General features: G+C 40.3%; 1 protein-coding gene across 3 annotated transcripts in view; it reads right to left on the reverse strand.

Moving 5' to 3' along the window:
- ITGA8 (integrin subunit alpha 8) overlaps positions 1–24,770 on the reverse strand; it is a 196,789-nt gene that overhangs the window by 114,186 nt on the left and 57,833 nt on the right. For all 3 annotated transcript variants that reach the window (XM_001089317.5, XM_028826016.2, XM_077945857.1), the window contains exons 11-13: positions 21,852–21,904; positions 13,355–13,560; positions 9,148–9,339 (exon numbers count right to left, since the gene is read on the reverse strand). In XM_001089317.5, coding sequence (XP_001089317.3) covers positions 9,148–9,339; positions 13,355–13,560; positions 21,852–21,904 — 451 coding nt within the window. The remainder of the gene's footprint in view (positions 1–9,147; positions 9,340–13,354; positions 13,561–21,851; positions 21,905–24,770) is intronic.

The following is a 24,770-nucleotide window of genomic DNA, read 5'->3' on the forward strand; positions in this document are numbered from 1 at the left end:
ATGCCACTGTGCCCGGCCTTCACTAACTCTTTTAAAATATAGATCCTTAATAATCTACCCAATATTACTGAGTACTGTGTAAAGGCAGGAAATCTCGATCTGGGATGATAGTATCAGAGAAGTGTACAGTTAAAAAGACCCTGGGAGGAGCAATCCCTGTACCTTTGTCACTTCTTGATGAGGAAGGCAAGACCCAGAGAGGTGGAGTTACTAAAAACACATGTGGGAGAACTGGTTCTAGAACTCAGGCCCTTTCCCTTTCCACTCATTTTCGTTTCTACTTGACAGCACTCCTCAATTCAAGTCCAAGAGCTCTTCCAGCTGGATTACTTCAATTCGATCTACATGCGTGAGATATTTTTACCCCAAAATTTAATATTCTAATTTCTAATGTGTTTATCATGAAACTACGAATATCTTAGTCAATAAGAACGTAATGTTTTGCTTTTCACACAAAACTTGAGTAGCAGTTTGAGAAGTAAAAATAAACTTTGACTATAGTATTTGAACCTAGTTCAACTAAACTTCAAATTAACAATTTCAAGGAGCTCAAAGTTTAATTAAAATGCTTTATTCAAGGAGCTCAAAGTTTAATTAAAATGCTTTATTCCCTTTGGATAAAGCCTCCTTCCATGCGCAGGTTCTGAGTTACTCGCTTATACTAAACACACACACACACACACACACACAGAGCACTCATCGAAAAGATAATGGGTTATTTTATTTCATTGAGTGTAATTGTCTGAAATGGCTTCATGATACAATCATATATTAGGGGCCTGGATGAGGCAGTGATAGTCTTGGCCTTCTGCCCATGTTTTCCTCCAGTTTTTCTTGCCTGTAGGATTTCTGCTCCTCAACAAAATCTGTACCTCCCCTCCTCCACCTTCCAATGCCTGGGCTATGCGTTTAACAGATGGTGTTGTTATACAATCACGTTTAAAGGGATTAGAGCAGATCACTGGATTTCAGAATTCCTGACTATCACAGCTGTTTCTCCTCTAAAATGCTTTCACTCAATGTATGCAAGCTACTCCTCTGGCCAATCCTACTTTCCCAATGAACCCCAACAGAGAGACCTGAACACATCTACATTTTGAATCAGAAAATGAATTTTGATGCTAGAAATGAAAATACTTATGACTCTATGTACGTATGTGTGCCAGTGACAATATTTGTTGTAAAAAGCCTAAAAACATATTGGGTGGTTGACGTAGATGTTAGGAAAATTATTCCACACATTATTTCTGCAATCAGATCTATATATTCCATAACAAAATCCCCCAATCTGTCCATGAGACCATCCTTTCCTTGGGTACACTGCATTCAAATCTGAGTCATCTTTTACATCCACCTCTTCCTTACCTCCTGCCACCTCCTCTCCCTTCCATCACTGCTAGTTATTATCAAGCCTTGACTATTTTTCATTTACACTGTTGTGTTAGTTCCTTCCTTTCAATTTCCACTGTCATCACCATACTTCAGGCCGAATTTAGATGAATTTCAATATATTTAAATGGCTAAGGGGCAGCAAGGGAGCAGCGTGTTCCTTTGGTAACCAGTAAGGCACAACAGTGAAAAATGAGAGGTTGGCCACGGTGGCTCACACTTGTAATCCCAGCACTTTGGAAGGTTGAGGCGAGTGGATCACCTGAGGTCAGCAGTTTGAGACCAGCCTGGCCAACATGGTGAAACCCCATCTCTATGAAAAATACAAAAGTTAGCTGGGCATGGTGGTGCACGCCTGTAATCCTAGCTACTTGGGAGGCTAAGGCAGGAGAATCCCTTGAACCTGGGAGGCAGAGGTTGCAGTGATCCAAGATCATGACGCTGTATTCCAGCCTGGGCAATAGAGTGAGACTCTATCTCTAAATCAGATTTTAAACAGAGGCTGTCCCTTTCCACCATCGTAGAATGCAGTTTCTCAAAATCTTATGGGACTCCACGTGACTGTAAGGTAAAGTAGCTCATATTTTGTTCATGATCAGCGAATTGGTTTCCTTTCCTATTCTGAGCCATTTGACAGCATTTTGTAAAAATCCTCTGCCACTCTAGAAAGTGCATGCACACGCAACCCAGTGAAGTAGGTATTATTAGCCCCATCACACCAGATAAAGAAAGAAAAGCTGAAAGCAAATCACTGCTCAAGTGTTACGCTAATCAGTGTTCAATGTTCAATGGGAATCTGAACTCATTCCCATTGAAAATCAGGGAGTCTGATTTTCCTTCCCCTGTTCTCACAGACTCTTTAACTTTTTTTTTTTTTTTTTTTTTTTTTGAGACAGGGTCTCATTCCTGTTGCCCAGGCTGGAGTGCAGTAGTGCAATTTTAGCTCACTATAGCCTAGACTTCCCAGGCTCAGATAATTCTCCCACCTCAGCCTCCCAAGTAGCTGGGACTGCAGGCATACTCCACCATGCCTGGTCAATTTTTTGTATTTTTAGTAGAGAAAGAGTTTCGCCACATTACCTAGGCTGGTCTCAAACTCCTGGGTTCAAGCTATCCACCTGTCCCGGCCTCCCAAAGTGTTGGGATTACCAGCGTGAGCCACCATGCCCATCGGCTAACTTTAATGTAGTTTTTTTAAAATTAGTTTGATGTTTTCCAAAAAGAAGTGCGGTGTCATCCAATCTTACCCTATAAACTCTGTGTCCATACATATATTGTACATATAAAAAATGCACACATACATAGATGTTTGAGTATATGTATCTGTGCATGAGAGAGATTCCAAAATAATATATTACAATACACACTGTATTTGCCCTCTGTGCAGCAGCTGGCATGCTTTGGGCTCTTAATTATTATTAGTAATAATTAGTATAATTGCAAAAACATTACCAACATAACAGACTCTATGCCTGCACTTTGCTAGCATTCCTCCGAAGACAAGAAAACTTAAGTAGTCCTGGTTATATACAGAACATCTGTAACGTGCAGAACAGATCATGTGACAACAAATAAATACAAACCAAACCACCTTTTACACGTCTGTGTTTTTGGTTATTTGAGGTGCTGTGTTACTTTATTCTGAGTCAGTTTGGAAGATGAAACAGCTGTAATGCACAAAGAGTACACATAAAACATCACAATCAGCCCTCCTCTGCCTGTGAAAGGCAGCCAGGTTGTGTTAAGAATACGTCAAGAGTGTTTGCTGCTGTCTCTGAATGGGGCAATGTGTATGCCCTGCCATTATTAAAGGTAGATTTCTTAATAGGCTGCACAGAAAAGGTTTTACAGCAGACAGTGAAAACTGGGGGAAGCCAACACTGCCCGTGCTTTTAGATAGAGCTGCTAAACATTTTGGCTCCTGAAATGAGGAGAAAGTGTTCATCTCAAGAGTGTGAAAACCAATCCCATCACAACCCCATCAGAAAGCGTTGCTGTCAGTAAGCATGGCTTCTCAGGGGTGTTCCATTCCCTAATCATGCCAAGTAGTTTGACTTGTTTCCATTCAGCATTTTAAATGTTTGCCTTTGCATTTGTTTTCTCATAAATTCTGCAGGTAACCAGGTAAAGTGACAAAGTTTGGAATTTTGTTTCTGATCTATTTAGGATGGAGAATTTGAAACAGGGCAGCTGAAAGCCTATATGTCTCTGAGTGAATTTTAAAAGGATCCTGGGCATGGTGGCTCACGTTTGTAATCCCAGCTCCTTGGGAGGCTGAGGCAGGAGGATCGCTTGAGGCCAGGAGTTTGAGACCAGCCTGGGCAACATAGCAAGATGCTGTCTCTACAAAAAATTAAAAAATTAGCCAGGTGGCCGGGCGCGGTGGTTCACGCCTGTAATCCCAGCACTTTGGGAGGCCGAGGCGGGCGGATCATGAGGTCAGGAGATCGAGACCATCCTGGCTAACACGGTGAAACACCGTCTCTACTAAAAAATACAAAAAATTAGCCGGGTGTGGTGACGGGCACCTGTAGTCCCAGCTACTCGGGAGGCTGAGGCAGGAGAATGACCTGAACCTGGGAGGCGGAGGTTGCAGTGAGCCGAGATTGCGCCACTGCACTCCAGCCTGGGTGACAGAGCCAGACTCTGTCTCAAAAAAAAAAAAAAAAAAAAAAATTGGCCAAGTATGGTGGCATGCACCTGTGGTCCCAGTCACTTAAGAGGCTGAGGAAGGAGGATCACAGGAGCCCAGGAGTTTGAGGCTGCAGTGAGCTATGACTTGTGCCATTGCACTACAACCTGGGTGACAGCGCAAGGATCCTATTTCTAAAAAAAAAAAAAGTTGCTCCTGCCCCTTCCTGAGTGGGGTGTGCCCAAGCATCACCATGGCAGGAGCCACGCAGAGGCAATATTGGAGAAAAGAGCGGCTGGTGGGTTTGACACCCTTGTAAAGAATAAATAAAATGCTAGGGCTTAGCAAACTGGTTCTTGGCAAAAGAGAGAAGCACATCTGACTGCTGTAGACCTGGAAGCAGAGCCACCAAGATTCTAGGGTGGTGTTACCCAAAGTGGGGTGTGGGGTAAAGGCACAGATCCCTCAGCCCCATCTCAGTCATCACAGTATCTGAAGGGGTGCTGTGCATTCAGCCATTATTAACAAGCCCCACAGATAACATGCATGCACACTGAGTCTCAGAGCCCCATTGGAAAAGCTCAGCACCCTACAACTCATTGCATGGTGTGGTGTGAAGGGCAGCAGTAAGGGCCACACCTTAAGTGAGGAATCTCGCCCCACACGCTCGATCTCTGCATCAGGATCTGCAATTGATAAACACACCCAGGTGAGCTGTTTGCACACTTGGCAGGGAAACACTGCTCTAGAGGACTCATTCTGAAAGTGTTGCACACCAGAATCACCAGGGTCACTTAAAACCTATCACTATAGTCTGTGCTCCAGCCCGGAGAGGCTAATTTAATTGGTTTGGAGGGTGGCCTGAGCATTCCGATTTTTTTTAAAGCTTTCCAGGTGATTTTAATGTGCAGCCAAGGTTGCAAACCCCTGTTTACAAACGATGATGAGATAGATTTCAGATGGAGGAAGTCAATTTGTTGAAGAGATTGTGAAACTCAGAAGGCACAGTAATCTATGTTGTAGCAACTCCCCGTCAACTCCAGTGGGGATGGCAGCATGTTCAAGAGGCTGAAAAACAGAGCCAGCAAGTGAGACATGAGGTTTCACTGAGGATCATGTACAGGGGAGAGAGTCCAGGGGTAGAAGGCTGGGCAAGAGAACTGCAACCACTTGCAGAAGGCATGCAGTTTGTAAAGCATCTTCACTTACTACCCTCCCGCTGACGACCTCCACCTGGCAACCTTCATTTACTCCAAAAACAAAGGCCCTCAATCCCCTCTACGGCCCGCATTCAGTGGGACAGACCAGGGTCTCAGGTCTTCCTCATAGACAAGGAATGGATCTCTGGGCTGGCCACTCCCAGATTCCCTAGCTCGGATTTCCCAACCACATTCGAGTGTGTGTGCCACCCAGGGTCATTTTGGGGTATGCTGACGTTATTGCTCTCAGGTGCATTTACTTCACAATTGGAAAGGCAAAGTGCTTTTGATTTGAAAAAAGCAGGACCCCAGAGTGAAAGAAAATTGTTTCTTTTTAAGTTCTAAAAAGCACTGGCTTGGAAATTCACAAAACCAATCATGGAGGCCTAGAACATAGAGTTTATCAAATAAACAAGAGCGTTTAGAAAGCATGCCACCCAATTACCTTTAGGGGAAAGAGGGCTTTTGTTACTGCCCAGGCAAAACATAACAAAGACTGCAGCTCAATCAGGCTGGAGCAGTGAGATGCCTGGGTGGAAACTGGCAACAGCTAACAAAAATCTAGGTAGATAAGCCTGAGGGCAATCACAGGAACCTGCATACCCAACCTGTGCATGTCTGAGTCCTAAGAGTGGCTCAGAAGCATTTGCTAAAAGGGGACTGAAGAGGCTAACAGAAGATGAAGAGGGCCCAGGACACAGGGAACTTTTGAGCAGAGGTCACTACACAGACAATGGAACTAGCCACAGAAGCTTGAGCAATGCCCCAAAGACCACAAGGGACTGAGCTACCCTTTAGTCTGAAGCCAATAATAGTAGATGGTGGGTGTGAGCCAGATCGCTTTTCCCAATCACTGGACAACAGGTAAACCCCTTTCTATTTCATTCCTTGAGAGGGTGGCTACACAGGGCGGAGAAAAAGAGTCTTTTTTTTTTTTTCTGAGATGGAGTCTCGCTCTGTTGCCCAGGCTGGAGTGCAGTGGCGCGATCTCAGCTCACTGCAACCTCCGCCTCCTGGGTTCAAGCAGTTCTCCTGCCTCAGCTCCCTGAGTAGCTGGGACTACAGGTGCATGCCACCATGCCTGGCTAACGGGTCTTGAATCTGAGTAAATATTTACCTAAATAAGACTAAGTCTAAACCTAGAAGTGATTGCAAGATTAACATTCTCTACCACGGTGGAAATGGAGGTTTTGAAAGCTAAGTGGAATTCATTTCTAGAAAAATGAAGAAAGTTACATGTCTGATTCCTGAATTACGCCTGTAGCTTTCAATCAACTGTACTAGTTAAGGGAATCTAGTCGCCTGCCTATAAGGCAGTTTCTTCTCTATAGGTTCTGGGATCTTGCTATCAAGTTAAAAAGACTTCTTTGACTGGCATTCTTTTTGCTAAAGGACGAGGATCAGGGAAAAATGTTGTAGAATCATGAATCACATGAATCATATTCCTATCTGAGACATAGAAAATTAGGGCTAGAACATACGTCTACTAAGATGCATAGATGAACTCTGAAAGCCTCAAGACTCTCTTGACGGATGAATTCAACTAAGCAGTATGGACAGGCCTGCCTTAGTAAAGAACATTTACTTCAGAGACAAGAGGCACTGCACTGACATGTCTGATTATTATAATTTGCATCAGATTGAGCAGATAAAGTTGTTGACTAGCAAATGGCCTCAAGTGAATATTTCTGATTGTTAAGGGAAGAAAAAGACATAATTAGGTAATTGGCTGGGCGCAGTGGCTCACGCCTGTAATCCCAGCATTTTGGGAGGCCGAGGTGGGCAGATCATGAGGTCAAGAGATTGAGACCATCTTGGCCAACATGGTAAAATGCCATCTCTATTAAAACTACAAAAATGAGCTGAGTGTGGTGGTGCACGCCTGTAGTCCCAGCTACTCAGGAGGCTGAGGCAGGAGGATCACTTGAACCCAGGAGGTGGAGGTTGCAGTGAGCTGAGATCATGCCACTTCACTCCAGCCTAAGGAAAGAGTGAGACTCCGTCTCAGAAAAAAAAAAAAAAAAAAAAGAAAAAGAAAAAAAGAGGTAATCGATTACTAACATTGCACAGACTTTAGCTTTCTTTTCCTTTCCTGCTGCTCTTAATTTTTTTCTCCCTGAAGGGAATATTCCTGGGGAAAAAAGTTGACTCATGCTACTCTCCTTCCTGGCTCTCATTTGGGACATGTTTAGCCTTTGAAGGAAGTCGAAGGGCCGGCTGTGTGATGGATACATCCTCTATTTCCTTTGCCTCATCGAAGGCACAGCCTTTCTGTCAATTTCCCTGGTACTAAGGGTGGGAAGGAAATCTATGACTACTATAATAAATAGCAATAACTTTCTAATTGTTTACCTAAAATGCAACCCAGGAGTTGAATTTCATTAATCACCCTGACATTTTTGGGGGTAGGAATTACATAAGCGACCTAGATTTTTGAATTATTTTAAATTTGGATATATTATATATACAAACCTCCCCCCAGTAATAACAACTAACTACCATTGATTAGCATAACGTAACCTAAGAAAATAAATGTAACTAGATATTCTTGAAATTGCCACAGGTAGAAAGCATTAGTATACAGTATAATACCAAATCCACTTTGAGCCCACTTCGACGTCTCCATTAGTGTCATAAAAGGTTTATGGCAAATGTATAAGACTATGTTGTGGTATCCTTTTTGTCTAACCCCAGAGGAGAGAAGAAAGCCAAAGTCCTGAAATTAATGATGTATATTTAGGCAGTCAGCTTACTGGATGCTGCCCCAAACCAAAAAATAACTCTACATATGGAAAATTCCCAATTAGGGGAGGGGCTGGTGGAAAAGACAAGGTTTTTGTAAGTAGTTGAAGCTGTCATTTAACTATTAATGGCTTCTAAATACTTACTGAAATCATCTTAAACATAAAAGTGAAAATCAAACCATAAAACCAAGAAGTCTGATGTTCTCTGCTAAAGAATCTGGACAGTGAAATAATCTTTTAAGACAAATCAATATCTTCATATAGCATGCACAAAACATAAATTATCTGTGCCTTATGGCTTTCTATGTGCTTTCAATATGGGGGAATTAGGTAAATCAAGAATACTTTATGATTCCTATCATGAATCAGTTCTTTTTTTCTCCACTTTAAAATGTTCAGTCTATCTTTGGAAAACCACAAAATATGGCTGGAAGAGAAACATATATTATATTTTTGAGACACAGTCTCACTCTGTCGCCCAGGCTGGAGTGCAGTGGCGCAATCTTGGCTCACTGCAACCTCTGCCTCCCGGGTTCAAGTAATTCTTATACCTCAGCCTCTTGAGCAACTGGGACTACAGGCATGCACCACCATGCCCAGCTAATTTTTGTATTATTAGTAGAGACGGGGTTTTACCATGTTGACCAGGCTGGTCTCAAACTCCTGACCTCAACTGATCCACCCACCTCGGACTCCTAAATACTGGGATTACAGGTGTGAGCCACCATGATGGGCCAAGCTGGAAGATATTTATGCTTTAAAAACATGAGCTTCATAACAGAAATGTTGAGGCTCTTACTATAATAGGAACTATGAGCTCAAAAGGGTTAAAATACTTGGTTCCAGAAAGGATGCAAGCTGTCTGTGTCAGTGCAAGCCGTGGTACTGAGGAGTTTCAAATGAAAACTTGGGTTGTGAAGTTGACAGGTTTTATGTACAATGCAGATTTTTAAGCCATTTTGCCTTTCTATCATTGTCTCTTGACAGGAGAAGGAAGTGTATGTTTGTCTTTCTTCAAATTCTCATGAAAGTCGCTCTGGAATCATACTTTTAAAAAGCCTATAGCACACTTAAGCTTCAGCCTCATCTGTAGAAGAAAACTGCCTTTGCATGATGCATTTTCCAGAAAATGGACTCTTTTCAGGACGTAGACTCTCACGTGGCAAAAGAAAGAAAACCTTACCTGGGTAATCATTCTTGTCTATGTCTGAATCTCCTCTTAAAGTAAAGCCAAATCCAGAAGGGACAGCGTGTGAGGCCCACACTCCTTGCAGAACTTGGGAAGGCTTGGTGTTTAAGCCATCTTTGTTCCCATTATAAATGAGCACTTTGCCTCGTTGATCCTTGCCTGCAAAAGGCACGCCGATGGCAATGTCTAAAAACAGACACAAAAACATATTTTATGTGTATACGTATTTAATTCTTCATTTATTCATTTTAGAGACAGGACCTCACTCTGTCAACCAAGCTGGAGTGCAGTGATGGGATCATGGCTCACTGCAGCCCCAAACTCCTAGACTCAAGTGATCCTCCTGCCTCAACTTCCCTAGGAGCTGGGACCACAGGTATGTACCACCATGTCTGGCTAATATATATATACTAGTTTTTTTTTTTTTTCTTTTTCTTTTTTTTTTTTTTGAGCAATGGGTCCTTGCTTTGTTGCCCAGGATGGTCTGGAATTCCTGGTCTCAAGTGATCCCCCCACCTCAGCCTCCCAAAGTGTTAGGATTAAAGGCATGAGCCACTGTGCCTGGCCATGGAGACATTTCTTTTCTTAAGTACAGAAGAATGGTTCAGAAATAGAGTTTAGTACACTCAAAGAGCAGTATCAAACTCTAAAGGGCTTATAATGTTTCCCATGAAAATTCTGTAATACTGCTGCAATGACAAATTATTTGTTGCCTTTTATCCATCCAGCAAATATTTATTAAGAGCCTCCAGGGCCTGGCACGGTGGCTCACGCCTGTAATCCCAGCACTTTGGGAGGCCGAGGCAGGCAGATCACGAGGTCAGGAGATTGAGACCATCCTGGCTAACACAGTAAAACCCCATCTCTACTAAAAATACAAAAAATTAGCCGGGTGCCTGTAGTCCCAGCTCCTCGGGAGGCTGAGGCAGGAGAAGGGTGTGTACCCGGAAGGCAGAGTTTGCAGTGAGCCGAGATCACGCCACTGCACTCCAGCCTGGGTGACAGAGTCTCCATCTCAATTAAAAAAAAAAAAAAAAAAAAAAAGAGCCTACAACGTGCTGAATGTAGTGAATACAACAGCAAATTAGACATTCAAAGCTCCTGCTTTTAGAAAACGTATATTCTAGTACAGGTAATAGACAATTTGCATAGAGAAAAATAATCAAATTATCAAAAGCAATAAACGCTATGTAGAGAATCTTTTTTTTTTTTTTTTTTTTTTTGATGGAGTCTTCCTCTGTTGCCCAGGCTGGAGGGCAGTGGCATGATCTTGGCTCACTGCAGACTCCGCCTCCCAGGTTCAAGTGATTTTCCTGCCTCAGCCTCCCAAGTAGCTGGGACTACAGGCACACTCCACCATGCCCAGCTAATTTTTATATTTTTAGTACAGACAGGGTTTCACCGTGTTGTCCAGTCTGGTCTCGAACTCCTGACCTCAAGTGATCCGTCCACCTTGGCCTCCCAAAGTGCTGGGATTATGAGTGTGAGCCATAACGCCCGAACAAGAGTCTTAAAACTAGTGATTTGATGGAGAGTGGTCAGATTTTTGTTTTTAGATTAGGTGATTAGAATATGTGTCTCTGTGACTGGCACTGAAACTGAAATCTAGAAACAGGAAGCAACCAACAGTGTGAAAGTCAGAGGGAAAAGCATCCAAGCAACGGCTGCACAAAGGCCCAAAGGCAGAAGGAGTGTCGTCCATTGGAGAAACAGCCAGAGGCGTTCCACATAGAAACTCAGTGAGCGACAGAACCTGATCAGATCACAGATCCTGGGGCTGGGTGGACCAGGTGAGGTAGGTTTGCTGGATAATTAGGAGATCCTTGTTTCCAAAAGAAAGGAAAACAACTCATTTTGAAAGATTATTTCATTTAATGATTACTTCATCCCATGAATGAACAGGCAAGACCCTTTCTGTAGTTGAGGACAGTGGGAAACCTGGAGAGTGTCACCTGACTCACATCGATATGCCATTTACCTTCCACACGTTTTGTCAGGATCGTTCCTGAACAGTAAACGTGAGTACCCAGTTGTATTTGAAGAAGAGTTCTAATAACACCATTCGCATCTTAGTCCCCACGGTGGGTTGCAGCATGTGTTCTCATTTGTCGCTCTGTTCCTCTTTCTTTCTGGGTACATGTGGATAAGACTGAATACATCGAGACTCAGTCTTCATGATGTCAATGAGACTGATAAATCCACTTTTTCTGAACAAGTAAAGAGAGACTATCTAGACAGGGCACAGTAGCTCACACCTGTAACAGCACTTTGGGAGGCCGAGGCGGGTGGATCACGAGCTCAGGAGTTCAAGACCAGCCTAGCCAAGATGGTGAAACCCCATCTCTACTAAAAAATACAAAAATTAGCCAGGTGTGGTGGTGGGCACCTGTAATCCCAGCTATTCGGGAGGCTGAGGCAGAGAATTACTTGAACCCGGGAGGTGAGGCTGCAGTGAGCCGAGATCACGCCACCGTACTCTAGCCTGGGTGACAGAGAAAGACTCTGTCTCAAAAAAAAAAAAAAAAAAAAAATCTAAAAATTCAGATTTTTGTAGAAAACAAAGATATTGTCCTGTGTCAGGTGAAAAGGAACACTTTCTTAACTTTCTCTAAGTCAGTGCCTTGACTCCCATCCCCTTGTTTACTCTCAGTGAATTTGACATTATTTTACCTGCTTTATATACTCAAGGACACCAAAGCTCAGAGAAGCTAGGACCTCCATTTATGTCATTTAGAATACTTCTTTCATCTTTTAAAAATGCTATTAAAGGTTTGAGAGAAAAGACAAATAGAAGAAACTATGATTTTTAAAAGACAACTCCATAGATAATTTAGCACTGTTTATTTTACTTGAGCGATCAGGAATAGAGCAGCTTTAGAAGGCAGCAAGTCACTTAAAGGTAAGCTTGTCTTTACAAAAATTTCCCTGCAACCATAAGCTTTTTACATGTACTTTGTTTTATGGTACTCTAAAAATTACTAACCATATGTTGCTGAGAACTTTTTTCAAAGAATGTGTGAGTACAGTAACATTTGCCAAATATACTAGTGAATACTAATCTGATGTGAATACTTCCAAGGCTACTTTGTTAGAGCAAGTTCCTCTTACTTCCTTGACTTCAATCAAGAAATTCACTATACTTGGTTCTTAACTTAAAAGTCCTGAAAATGTATGCAAAATTTTGTGTGAAGGTGTGTTTTTCTGAGGAGAGGGTACTTGGAGGGGTTTCATAAATTCTAGACTAAAGAACGACAAACCTAACCTAGGAGTTTAACACTACTTTGTTGCAAATGTTGAAACTAAGGTGAAGCTTACATGCCAATTAAAATTCAGCATAACCTATACATAACCCATATAGGCTAATCAGAAGCCAGGATACTTGCTAATATATCAACATGTATTTATTTGTCTTGACATATAGAAGGTTTCCTAGTTAAGTCACCAAATCCAAACATCAATTTTAAAAATAATTCCTGCCACTGCTGAGAGCTATTACAGGATCGTCAACATCAAATGTGAGAAAATCGCTTGGACTTCAGAGCAGGGACTATTTCTGTATTAACTTTGGCTTTAAAGTTTTAATTCTTAAAATTTAGTAAGAAATATTTCTGCGAGTAAACAGCACTTATAAGTAGAGAAGTCTAAGGTCGAACATTTGAGATATTATTTTGAAGTTTGCAGACACCTAAAGGTACTATTTTTATTGTAACCTGGAGTGCCTGTAGCCTTCCAACGTCTCTTAAAATTCATTTAGAGGTTTTCAAACTGTAGTAATACCCTCAAACCATTACCCGGAGCTCTGAAGACTGATCTCTGAGGTAGTATGGTTTTGATATTGCTTAATGAGGTTTTTCTGAAGTTTCTGATAACTGAATGTGTCTTCTACAAGGATATCAATTATACTACATTTAGGATTGAAGCAAATTATGTTACAGATTTTCCCTCTGTGTCGCATTGTAATCTTGTGAGATTTTAAATAAAAATTTTCAGAAAAGTGAGAAGGGAAATTTCCATGTAATATTTATATTAGTCAAAATGTATAAACTTAAAGCTGCCTTAAGATTTGTGATAGTTTATTAAAAATCAGTCATAATAATAACTGTACCCACACACACCATACTGAATACTTTAAAACAGGCATGGCTTCCTTTATGCAGTGGTGACGACACATAAACGACTTCCACGCTGTGGTTTACATTACCATTGTATCCATCTTGGTTCAGGTCTCCTAAGTGCGCCATAGCACTTCCGAATCTCCCAAATGTCTCGGTGCCAGTAAGGATCTGGGGGTCTCTGAAGAGGAGGGAGCTCACTTGCAAATACAGGTAGATTTGCCCTACTTCTCTGGGGTTGCTCTCAAATTCACGTTCCATAAAGAGAGGTGCCCCAACCAGGACATCATCCAGTCTGTAAGGAACAAAGAAAGCAGCTCAGCGCACTGGTAGAGAGGAGAGTCATTTTGGGTGTATTTGTAATCAACTAGACTAGTACATTTCCACTGGTACTTTTCCTTCTCTGAGGGTTATTTTACAGTCATCAGATTGCTTTCACTGCTTTGTTACATCTATGGAATCGAATGCTGTAAGAAAATAAGAGTGGTTAAATTATCACACTGAACATTTTAGCTATGTTAAAAATGTCTGCTTTAAAAAAACCACAGATATTTCACCATTTTCAGCTTTTTAGTGCATTTCCAGAACCTGTACTTGCACAAAGAAAACATATCGAGAAAGGACAAAATAGCTTTTTGTAAAAATAGATTTGAGTTTGTCTGCAATTAATATAACTGTACATTAAATTATTCAGTTTTTATGCAGCAATGTTTAAAATCAATTTTGTCCTTCCCTTTCTTTTGTTAGCTCAATTTAAATAAAACAGATTAGAGAGGTATATCAAGCTGGTTAGAAAGGTAGCAAACAACTTCTCAGCCCAAATAAAAATTTACATTCTTTGCATACATAGATTATAGCAAAAAACTAATATGTAATTTTTAAGGCTAAAAAAATTTCAAGAGATATTCAAGCAAATTATTTAGAGAGAAAGATATAACCACCTGGAGAAAAAATAAAACAGTGGTTACAGGTGTTTCCTTCACAGAGCCAGATGGGCAGGAAGAGGACTGGAACGGGAAACTTCACTATAAGCCTTCTAAGTGATTTGATTTTTTAAAAATGTATAATGTATGATTTCTATTTTAAAATTTTAAAAGTCACACCAACCAAAATTTATATATATATATATATATATATATATAAAATTTGATCTAAATTAATGACCTCTACTAAAGTTTGTCTACAGATGCAATGTCTTGGCAGATGCAGTAATCTCAAGAGTGACCGGAGGCAGGAACATATATTTGCATTTGACTTTTATGCCTATGTAGATTAGGTAATATGCTGAAGTTTGCCAAGCAAACCGGTTAAAATATTATTAATATAATTTAGTTATAATAATTCATGTATATGAGATATATAACAATGTATATTAATACATTAATGTATGAAATATATAAAATTAATTATATAAATTGAGTATATTATATAAATATAAAGGTCAAGAAACAATACTATATTAATATGCAATATATTAATACCTAAAAATTAAGATATATCAATAACATTAATAACATAAAATCAATAATTTGTATAAATAACATATATTAATAACAGATTCCATGTCAAATGGCTCATATACACCTTTAATATAGTTTATATCAAAAGTCAGGGATGAGGTGGGAACAGTTACTGAGAACAAGAAACTTTCTTTTAAGATCTGAGCAGTCTACAAGACACTCCAACATCACTCTGACCTACCCTCTCTCCAATTTCTGGCCTTCCTTGTGGTATTTATCTATTGTCTTCAGTCTGAATCAAAAGACATCCTGTGTTCTTCCTAGGTTTAAGGTACTTTGATAAGTGGCTTTAATGCAATGATGACTATTAGGTCAACCAATTCATTCCCTAATAACTTACAAATGAGGTTAAATGACTACCCCTATGACTATAAACAAGGCAGACTGGGAAAAATAATATGAGACAATGAAATTCATTCTGGGTATCCTGGACCAGGGAGAGGCTGGGTGCTTGGAGGAAACTAAGGAAGGTTCCATGGAGGAGACGGCTTTGAACCTGGGTGGGATCCTGAGGTGGACTCTCCAGGTGGAGGTGTTGTGAGCCAAACCAAGTGTCCCTGCATAGAGTGAGGGTACAGTGAGTGTCTAGACATGCTTGGTGCCAGGGGCATTCCAACAAATTTAATTGTAAAAGTAAAATGTACAAAGAATTCTTAAAAATTAACCCCCTGAAGAAAAAATATGTAACAATAACATATATCATTATCACATATTATATACTATATATTGTTACAATCAGTATTATATGTACATGATATACAATAAGAAAATAAGCCAATTAAAAATCGGGCAAGGCCAGGCACAGTGGCTCATGCCTGTGATCCCAGCACTTTGGGAGGCCAAGGTGGGCAGATCATGAGGTCAGGAGTTTGAGACCAGCCTGGCCAATATGATGAAACTCCCGTCTCTACTAAAAATACAAAAAGTAGCTAGGCATGGTTGTGCGTGCCTGTAGTCCCAGTTACTCAGGAGGTTGAGGCAGGAGAATTGCTTGAACCCGGGAGGCGGAGTTTGCAGTGAGCCGAGATCGCACCACTGGACTCCAACCTGGGCGACAGAGTGAGACTCCGTCTTAAAAAAAAAAATTGGGCAAAAGATGTGAATGGACAGCTCATCAAAAAAGATAGATGGCAAGCAAGCTTATGAGTAGATACTCAATATAATATGTCATTAGGAATTGTGAATTAAAACCACAATGAGATACAACTACACATCTCTTAGAATGGCTAAAATCCAAAATGCTGATGGCACCAAACATTGGCAAGGATGTAGAACAAACTGTAATTAATTGCTAATGGGAATACAAAATGATACAGTCACTTTGGAAGACAGTCTAGCAGTTTCTTACAAAGCTAAACAAAGGCTTACCACACAATCACAAAATTATACTCCTTGGCAGTTACTCAAATGCATTTAAAACATATACATACAAAAATATGCACAAAAATGTGCATAGAATAATTGCCTAAACTTGGAGGCAACCAAGACAGTCTTCAATAGGTGACTGGATAAGCAAATCGTGGTACATCACACAATGTAATAATATTCAGCAATGAAAAGAAATAAGCTATCAAGCCATTAAAAGACATGGAGGAACCTTAAATGTACATTGTTAAGTTAAGCCAATCTGAAGAGGCTACCTGCTGTATGATTCCAATTGCATGACACTCTGGAAAAGACACAACTATGAAGGCAGCAAAAAAAATCACACACCTGGGTTCATGTTATAGGCAACCCAACAGTGTGCGTAAGTTACTATGCTTTTAATGTGTCCCCCGAATTTCATGTATTGGATACTTAATCTTCAGATGCATGTATTAATGGCATTTGGAGATGAAACTTTTAGAAGGTAATTAGGATTAGATAAGGCCATCAAGGCGGAGCCCTAAGATGGACTTGTGAATTTATAAGAAGAGGAATGGGATACAGAGCTGGAATGCTCTTGCCCCCCCTCGACATGTGATGCCTGGCACCTCCTCAGGACTTTGCAGAGGGTCGCCACCAGCAAGAAGGCCCTCACCAGAGACGGCCCCTTGACCTTGGACTTCCAGCCTCTAGAAGTATAAGAAATACATTTCTTTTCTTTATAAATTGTCCAGTCTCCGGTATTCAGTTATAGCAACAAAAACAGGCTAAGCCATGTATTGCTTTAACATAGAAACTTTTCTGTTTCTTTTTTTTCCCAGTAGTACACGTTGCATGCTAATGCTCATGACTAATATTCAGAATTTAGTTATTTATTAAAATAATACAGGTTAGTGGACTAGATAGTAGATATCAAATCAACCTAATTGATAGGTAAGAACTAATGTCACTTCAGTTACGTTACAGAAATTAATTTACAACCTCTTTATGGTTTAATTTTTTAGATTTTTCTACCTAATTCAATCATAATGAAATGTCCTGTATGAATGAACATACTTGCACTAAATCTAGCATAAAAATATAGTTCCCTAAGCTGTTTCCTTTCAACTGGATTTTTCTGTAAATTATTCTCAAGTTAACCACTAAGAATCTGTTTAAATTTGGCTCCTTTTGGTCCTGCAGAGGTTAGAAACAATGGTAGTATAGAAAGTATCCAATGGATTAAATTGTAATTCAGTGAATTTCTGAAGTAGTATAACTACTATAAGGCTCAAAAGCCATAAGAAATGAAAACATATTTGCTGGTTTAGGCACGAGATGAAAAATACCATTTCCATTTGTTGTTAACAAGTTTTTTCAGAAATTCCTAACAAAGCTTACGTTGACAGAGTTTGTAGTAATGGAAGTCTTAAGATAGCGAAACTGAAGATAATTTTCACAGTTTGTTTACATTTTCAAAACTGTCACATGCTTGATAGTATTAACCATCAACCAGCATGCACACAACTGTTAAGTCTAAATGTTTGCTGTCCACTCAATCATACTCGGAGGTTTTTTCTTAATAGAAAAATATCAGGGAAAATTTCCACCAGTTAATTTATTTGGTCACTTACTGATGCTGTCTTTTTTTTTTTTTTTTTTTTTTTTCCTGATGTTGAGATTCTGGAGCTCTTTTAGGGACCTTGTTTTTGTCGCCTAGTTTTCAAAGAATATATGTTTTCCAACAATGTTCACTAGAGAGCCTTGTGCACAAATGTACTTATCTCCAGCTTGGGGAAAGGAGGGTCTGGTTCAAGCCCATAAATGTGTGTGTGCAGGGAAGTCCTCACTTCTGAACCATGAGCAATGACCTAGCCAAGTGATTTTTTAAACCCTATGAAATATATTATATATATATCATCATTGTTGTAATTCCAGACTTCACTTGAGTTACCTATCTTTCACCTTTCTTTGGCCAGTCTCAATTACTTCCAGAGCATACTTATATATAACAGGACCTTGAATTTATATAATATCTAAGTAATTAAAAACAGCAAATGATATACTGAGAATCTGTGGGCACTTTACCTTTATGAATGGCATTAGTAAATTAATGCAAATATCCTTCAATGCAGTCTAAAGAATTCAGAAAATACTATGTAATAAAAAAATAGTATGCATACCAATTTTTAAGAACATCAAGAAGGAAATTATTACTTTAAAACAGTTATGTGTTTGTTACTACCATATTATTGTGATCAACAGGAAGCCAATGAGGTACTTTTCTCACACTTTTTTTTTCCTTAACATGGCAAAAAAAAAAAAAGTACTATAAACATTGTCATAAAACTTCACTATAGACTAGAATACGCATGTTTCCAGGAAGGACGGTGCCCTGCAGGGCATAAGGTGAAACTTGGGCAAAGTCCTGAGGATTCAAACCAGGAGTGGCCTGTGGAAAAGAACACACAGAGTAAATCCGTATAGCGGGGGAAGAGCCCCTGCTGCTTGTGTGACCGTCAGTGGGGAGAAATGTGTCTGTGCATATATGAAAGGCCACAGTGAGATTTTTTTTTCCCCCCGATTTTGAGATTTTGGAGCTTTTTTAGAAACCTTGTTTTTGTAAGCATTACAAAAACTGGATGGCATGCTATGTCTGGCCTTCAAGTTCTTTAGCTATTTTCTTTCCAAACGACTAAAAGGCTGTGATTACAATTACAGTCCACCTAAGTTGGAAATCTTGAATGGCAGTCCTAATAGCTTCTTTTTAAAAATTTTTTAAATTTTTTATTTTTTTGAGATGGAGTCTCACTCTGTCACCCAGGCTGGAGTGCAGTGGTGCCATCTCAGCTCACTGAAAGCTCCGCCTCCCGGGTTCACGCCAATCTCTTGCCTTAGCCTCCCGAGTAGCTGCGACTATAGGTGCCCGCTACCACGCCCAGCTAATTTTTTATATTTTTAGTAGAGACGGGGTTTCACTGTGTTAGCCAGGATGGTCTTGATTTCCTGACCTCATGATCTGCCTGCCTCGGCCTCCCAAATTAGCTATTTTTACAACTTAAATAACTGAAGATGAAGGCAATTTATTTTTAAATTAACTGCTTTCAGGATAAGATTGGCATTCAACTGTAACTTCGAAATACATGCAGAGTGCAAGCACTGCCATCTCCCTCCACTGCTGTTGCTTAGACAGAGTCATTTCACTGCCCTCCAAGCCACTGTCCTGCCTCCCCTGGTGCATGGTAGTAGGGTTCCAGAAGGCTCTGTGACCATCTAGAGCTGGTAGACAGAGCACAGCTGATAACATGAAGCCTGAGCAGGTACTGCTCACCTGGAATCCCCATGGCTCACAGGACGTTGTAGTCTTCTTGGAAATGGACTTGTTCTAGTCCATGGCAGAGTTTGTGTGCACTGTGTGCAGTGGTTTGGAGTAAATGCAGTGACCTGCACACCTTCATGATCCAGCTCCCTGGGGTTCTCACTCCACAGCTCTCCACTGGTTCTTGAATATGCCTGGAGCTCCCGCCTCAGGGAATATGCACCTTTTGTTCTTCCACAGGGAACACTCCTTCCTCCCACCCCCTTAGATCACCATGCTGGTCCTTATCTCCCTTAGGTGTTTCCTTAGCTGTAATCTTAACCCTAAAACCATCATGATCTACCCAGTTGGGGATTGCATCCCTTCAAATACTCCCTATCTCCCCTCTCTTTCTATTTTAACAAGTTTAATTAATAGACTTTATTTTTTAGGGCAGTTTTAGATTGTTTAGATTCAAAGCAAATTTGAGCAGAAAGTACAGAATTCTCCCATTACCCTCTCCCTAACCTGCAACCTCCCACACCATCACGTCAGAGGGGCACATTCGTTCCAGTCAGTAAGCCTACATTCACACGTCATTATCAACCAAAGGCCATGGTTTACATTGAATTCACTGTTGGTATCAAACCTTCCATGGGTTTTAACAAACATATAAGGACACACATCCACTATTACTGTATCATACAGAGTCGTTTCACTGCCCTAAAAATCCTGTTCTTCACCTGTTCATAACTCCCTCCATCAGAACCCCTGGGAAACACGGCTTTGTTCCTGTTGCCGTAGTGTTGCCTCTTCCAGAATGTCATGGAATTGGAATCATATAGAATGTAGATCTTTCAGACTGGCATCTTTCACTTAGCAATATTCAGTTAAAGTTCCTTTGTGTGTGTGTGTGTCTTTTTTTTTTTTAGACAGAGTCTCGCTCTGTTGCCCAGGCTGGAGTGCAATAGAGCAAACGTCAGCCTCCCAGGTTCAAAGGATTCTCCTGCCTCAGCCTCTCAAGTAGCTGGGATTACAGGCACCCACCACCATGCCTGGCTAATTTTTTGTATTCTTAGTAGAGACAGAGTTTCACCACATTGGCCAGGCTGGCCTCGACCTCCTGACCTCAGGTAATCAACCTGCCTCAGCCTCCCAAATTGCTGTGATTATAGGCGTGAGCCACCGCACCTGGCCCCTCTGTGTGTTTTCATTGCCTGATAGCTCATTTCTTTTTAGCACTGAATAAAAATTATCAGGATGTACCAGAGTTTATTTATGTATTCAGCTACTTGGTTGCTTTTGGCCCTTTTGTTTTTGTTGTCTCCATAGTACTTATAACCATCTCACATAGTCATTACTCATTTAATTTTTGTCTGTAGCATGAACCTTCCTAACTCTACTATAATCTTCATGAAGTTATGGATTTTTCTGCACCTAGAACAGTGCCTGTTAGTGCATAGTAGATGCTCGAGAAGTTTATGTTCAATGAAAGAATAATAGAAAGACATTTCCCAACAGGTACAAAAGGTATGAAATTTATCTCCAGTCAAATGCCATGACACAATTAATACAAAGTCCATTGATAGCTATATGAAGATCACAGAAAATATCTAGCAAAGGTATAGCTAAAGTGCTTAGCACATTGCCCAGAACAAAGTAAGTATTCTTCAGATATTTGCTTTCTGTGAAAATGTGAGCTCCCTGAGAGACTCTATCTGTCTTATTCACCTGTGTATTCTGGGCACCAGGAACAAAGCCTGGAACATGGTGGATGATCCAATAATATTTTTGGGTGGATAATCAATACATCTCAGTCTAATGGTTTTTAAATTTAATGATTCATTAATTTACCTGTCAGGTCCTTTTAGTGAATCAAAGGGGTGTTTAATCATTATTTATTTTTGAAGTAATGACTTGAACACAACCAAAATTCACCGTGCTGTTTGGTCCATGTTCAACTGTAATTTACTACTGTAATCTGAAAAATAACAATTTCATCTTCTCCATGACTGTTACTAGTATAGTACATTTTTAAAGCAATTAAAAAATCCATTTATGTGTAAATGTTTTGTGAACGTACCACATGCTAGGTGAAAATTCTAGGAGTAAACAGAAATAGATGAATGTCCTCAATGGCTATGAATTTTGAATGACTGAAGACTTTATAAGATTAAAAATAAAACGAAATAAAATAATCCTCTTCTAGAAGCAGCAGATGTGGAAAATCTCCATAAGGACAAAATCAGATGACAGAGAATTATTTAATAGATGCATCTTCTTGTCCTGAACCAAAAACGTTGAGAACAAGGGAGCCTCTATCTTGTTGAGGCAGTAAGGAAGGATGTATTTTGTGAAGGGAAAATATAACATCTTTATGAATGACTGTAACATATTGTATATGACAGAGGTCTGTAAACTTACCCATCACTGTTAACATCTGATACGACAATGGTATATCCAAAATAAGATGCCATCTGCAAAGGAAAATCAGGAGATGACATTCTGTGTCCAAACAGTCAGTTTTGTAGTCATGTCTCCACTATTCCCGAAAGATTCATCTCATTGTGGTACATTTTTGCATTTAAATTTGTAGACTCCTGGAAGTTGCCAGGGTCCTCTCGCCTCATTTAGTCTAACCCCTGACCCAATGAATAATTTCCCCCATAATAACCCTGACATCTGCTTGGACACCCTCTGGGGATGTTCAACAATCAGCCCATTTAATTGGTGGACACAGCTATCAGAATGTTCACTGCTAAATCTGGCTCTTCCATAACTTGCAGCACTTAATCCCACCAAGTTCTGCAATCTCAAATCTCACAGAAGGAATCTAATTCCACTTCCATATGATGTTGTATGAAAATATTTTCAGGCCAGGTGCGGCGACTCATGCCTGTAATCCCAGCACTCTGGGAGACCCAGGCAGGAGGGTCACTTGAGTCCAGGGGTTCAAGACCAACCCTGGCACTATGGTGAGACCACATCTCTATAAAAAATAAAACAGAATTAGCAGGGCATGGTGGCATGTGTAGTTCCAGCTAACTGGGAGGCTGAGGTGGGAGGATCTCCTGAGCTTGGGGAGTTCAAGGCTGCAGTGATCTGAGATCACACAACTGCACTCCAGTCTGGGTGACAGAGAGAGACCCTGTCTCAAAATAAAATATTTTCACTTGGCTCACCATCCAACCTCTCTGTGTTAGAGATATGATATGTGGTACCAAAACACAGATGACACTTGTGAATGCACTGACTACAAGAGAAGAGTTAGGTAGGATTTACGCTTCCTGCTTCAGAAGCATAAAATGCTTTCATGTTGGGGGAACCCGCATCTCAGTGTCAGTTTGTATTGTGCTCAGAGTCAACAAAAGCTCCTAAATCCTTTCCATGAGTGTACCTAGTATACTGCACTCTCTCCACATTTAAAAAAAATTTTTTTTTTTTGAGACAGAGTCTCGCTCTGTTGCCCAGGCTGGAGTGCAGTGGCGCAATATTGGCTCACTACAACCCCTCCTGGCTTCAGGAAATTCTGTTGCCTTAGCCTCCAAAGTAGCTGGGATTACAGGTACCCACTACCATGCCCAGCTAATTTTTTTATTTTCAGTAGAGATGGGGTTTCACTATGTTGTCCGGGCTGGTCTCAAACTCCTGACCTCAGGTGATCCATCCACTCGGCCTCCAAAGTGCTGGGATTACAGGCATGAGCCACTGCGCCCAGCCTCCCCCCATTTTATCTCTGCAGTTTTTCTTTTTAAACCTGTTTTTGGATTTATAATCTTTTCAGGATTTATACTGTCATCAGATTTGACCCATAGTTTCAGCTTGCCAATTTTGCTTCCATAGTGTGCCATGCATTGTTTGAGGTGACGTAACTTCCTATCATGCCCTCATTTAATGAACACGCAATCCCTTAGAAGGCACGTGCCCCAGGAGACAGAGACTTTGGTCTGGTTTGTTTACTGTTCTATCTGAACTTCCCGAGCAGTGTCTGGACCAAAGTAGGTGCCAAGTGCCAAATGCTCTTTGCAGAGAAAATGAATATACGAGTTAACAAGTGGTGTGTAACAACTCAATTCTTGCACCTCTTTTCTCTGTTCCAAACATAGATCATGAAATTCTTACTCTTTATGTGGCGGTGTGTGGCCTTCACTCAGAGGAATTTCATCATTTATGAAATTTCATCATTTATCACCTTCTGAGGTTCAGGATTACTGAACTGGGTAGTATTGAGGAGAAGAAGTTATAGAAAGACTAAATTTAGCAATGTTTAAAAAGTTTCTAATGATAAAAAGTAAACAAATCTTGGCAAAGGAGAAGCATTGCTAGATTCTCATTCACTTATTAATTACCACCACTTAGGAAAAGTTGTTTGAAATAGTTGTTCAATATCTATTCAACTTCCTGCTCATCTCAGTCTTACTTCTCCAAACTTTCCAAAAGAGCATCAGGAGATGTAAAATGCTTTGTTGAAAATGTCAGAGTAATAGACTAAAGCCCCAAATTATACCAAAAAGATGTCAAAATCATATTGTATTTATTTTTAAATCTGCTGATTTCTCTTCTTTCATTTTTTTTTTTCAACAGAGACAGCAGTCTCACTGTGTTGCCCAGGCTGGTCGTGAACTCCTGGCCTCAGCGATCCTCCTGCCTTGGCCTTCCAAACTGCTGGGATTACAGGTGTGAGCCACATTTCTTTAAATACTGAGTTGGTACTTCCATCTAAGGGAAGCCAGTTGTGAACTGAATTTGTCTCTCCAGACAATCGATTTTTCTCTCCTCTTCAAATTAAATTAACGTGGTTAATTTTAAATGTATTACTTCCACAGTTTGTTCATATTTAGTTTAAAATTAAGTGTGTAGTTCTGTTCGTAAATTGTCACGTATTAGTTACAAACACAAGGAGTTCATTTTAGGTTTGTCCTGCATTCAAACATGGAGGCCTGAATCTATATCTTACAGACATAGAGATGCAATCATTTATGATCATTATAAGCACACGTATTCGCATGCATCTCAAATTATAGAAGATTTAGTGGCACATGGGAATTTAGTGGCTTTTGTTTAGTCAAAAGACAGGAGAGAGGAAGTGGGATGGAAAGGAATTAACATTTCTTGAAGAGTTATGTGCCAGGGAATCTTCTAAGTAATCTATAATCCTTGATTTATTTCATTCTTAAAAGGAGCTTGGAAGATAAACATTTTATTCTTATTTTGCAAAGCAGCTCAAAGAGGTCAGGTAATTTTCCTGTGATCTCACACGGTTCATGAGTGGTGCAATGGGAACTGGAATTCTGATCTGTCAACTGTAGAAGTTCAGGCCCTTTTTACAGAGACATTCTTCCC

This window comes from Macaca mulatta, chromosome 9 (assembly GCF_049350105.2).
Source record: "Macaca mulatta isolate MMU2019108-1 chromosome 9, T2T-MMU8v2.0, whole genome shotgun sequence".
In the NCBI taxonomy this organism is placed as follows: domain Eukaryota; kingdom Metazoa; phylum Chordata; class Mammalia; order Primates; family Cercopithecidae; genus Macaca; species Macaca mulatta.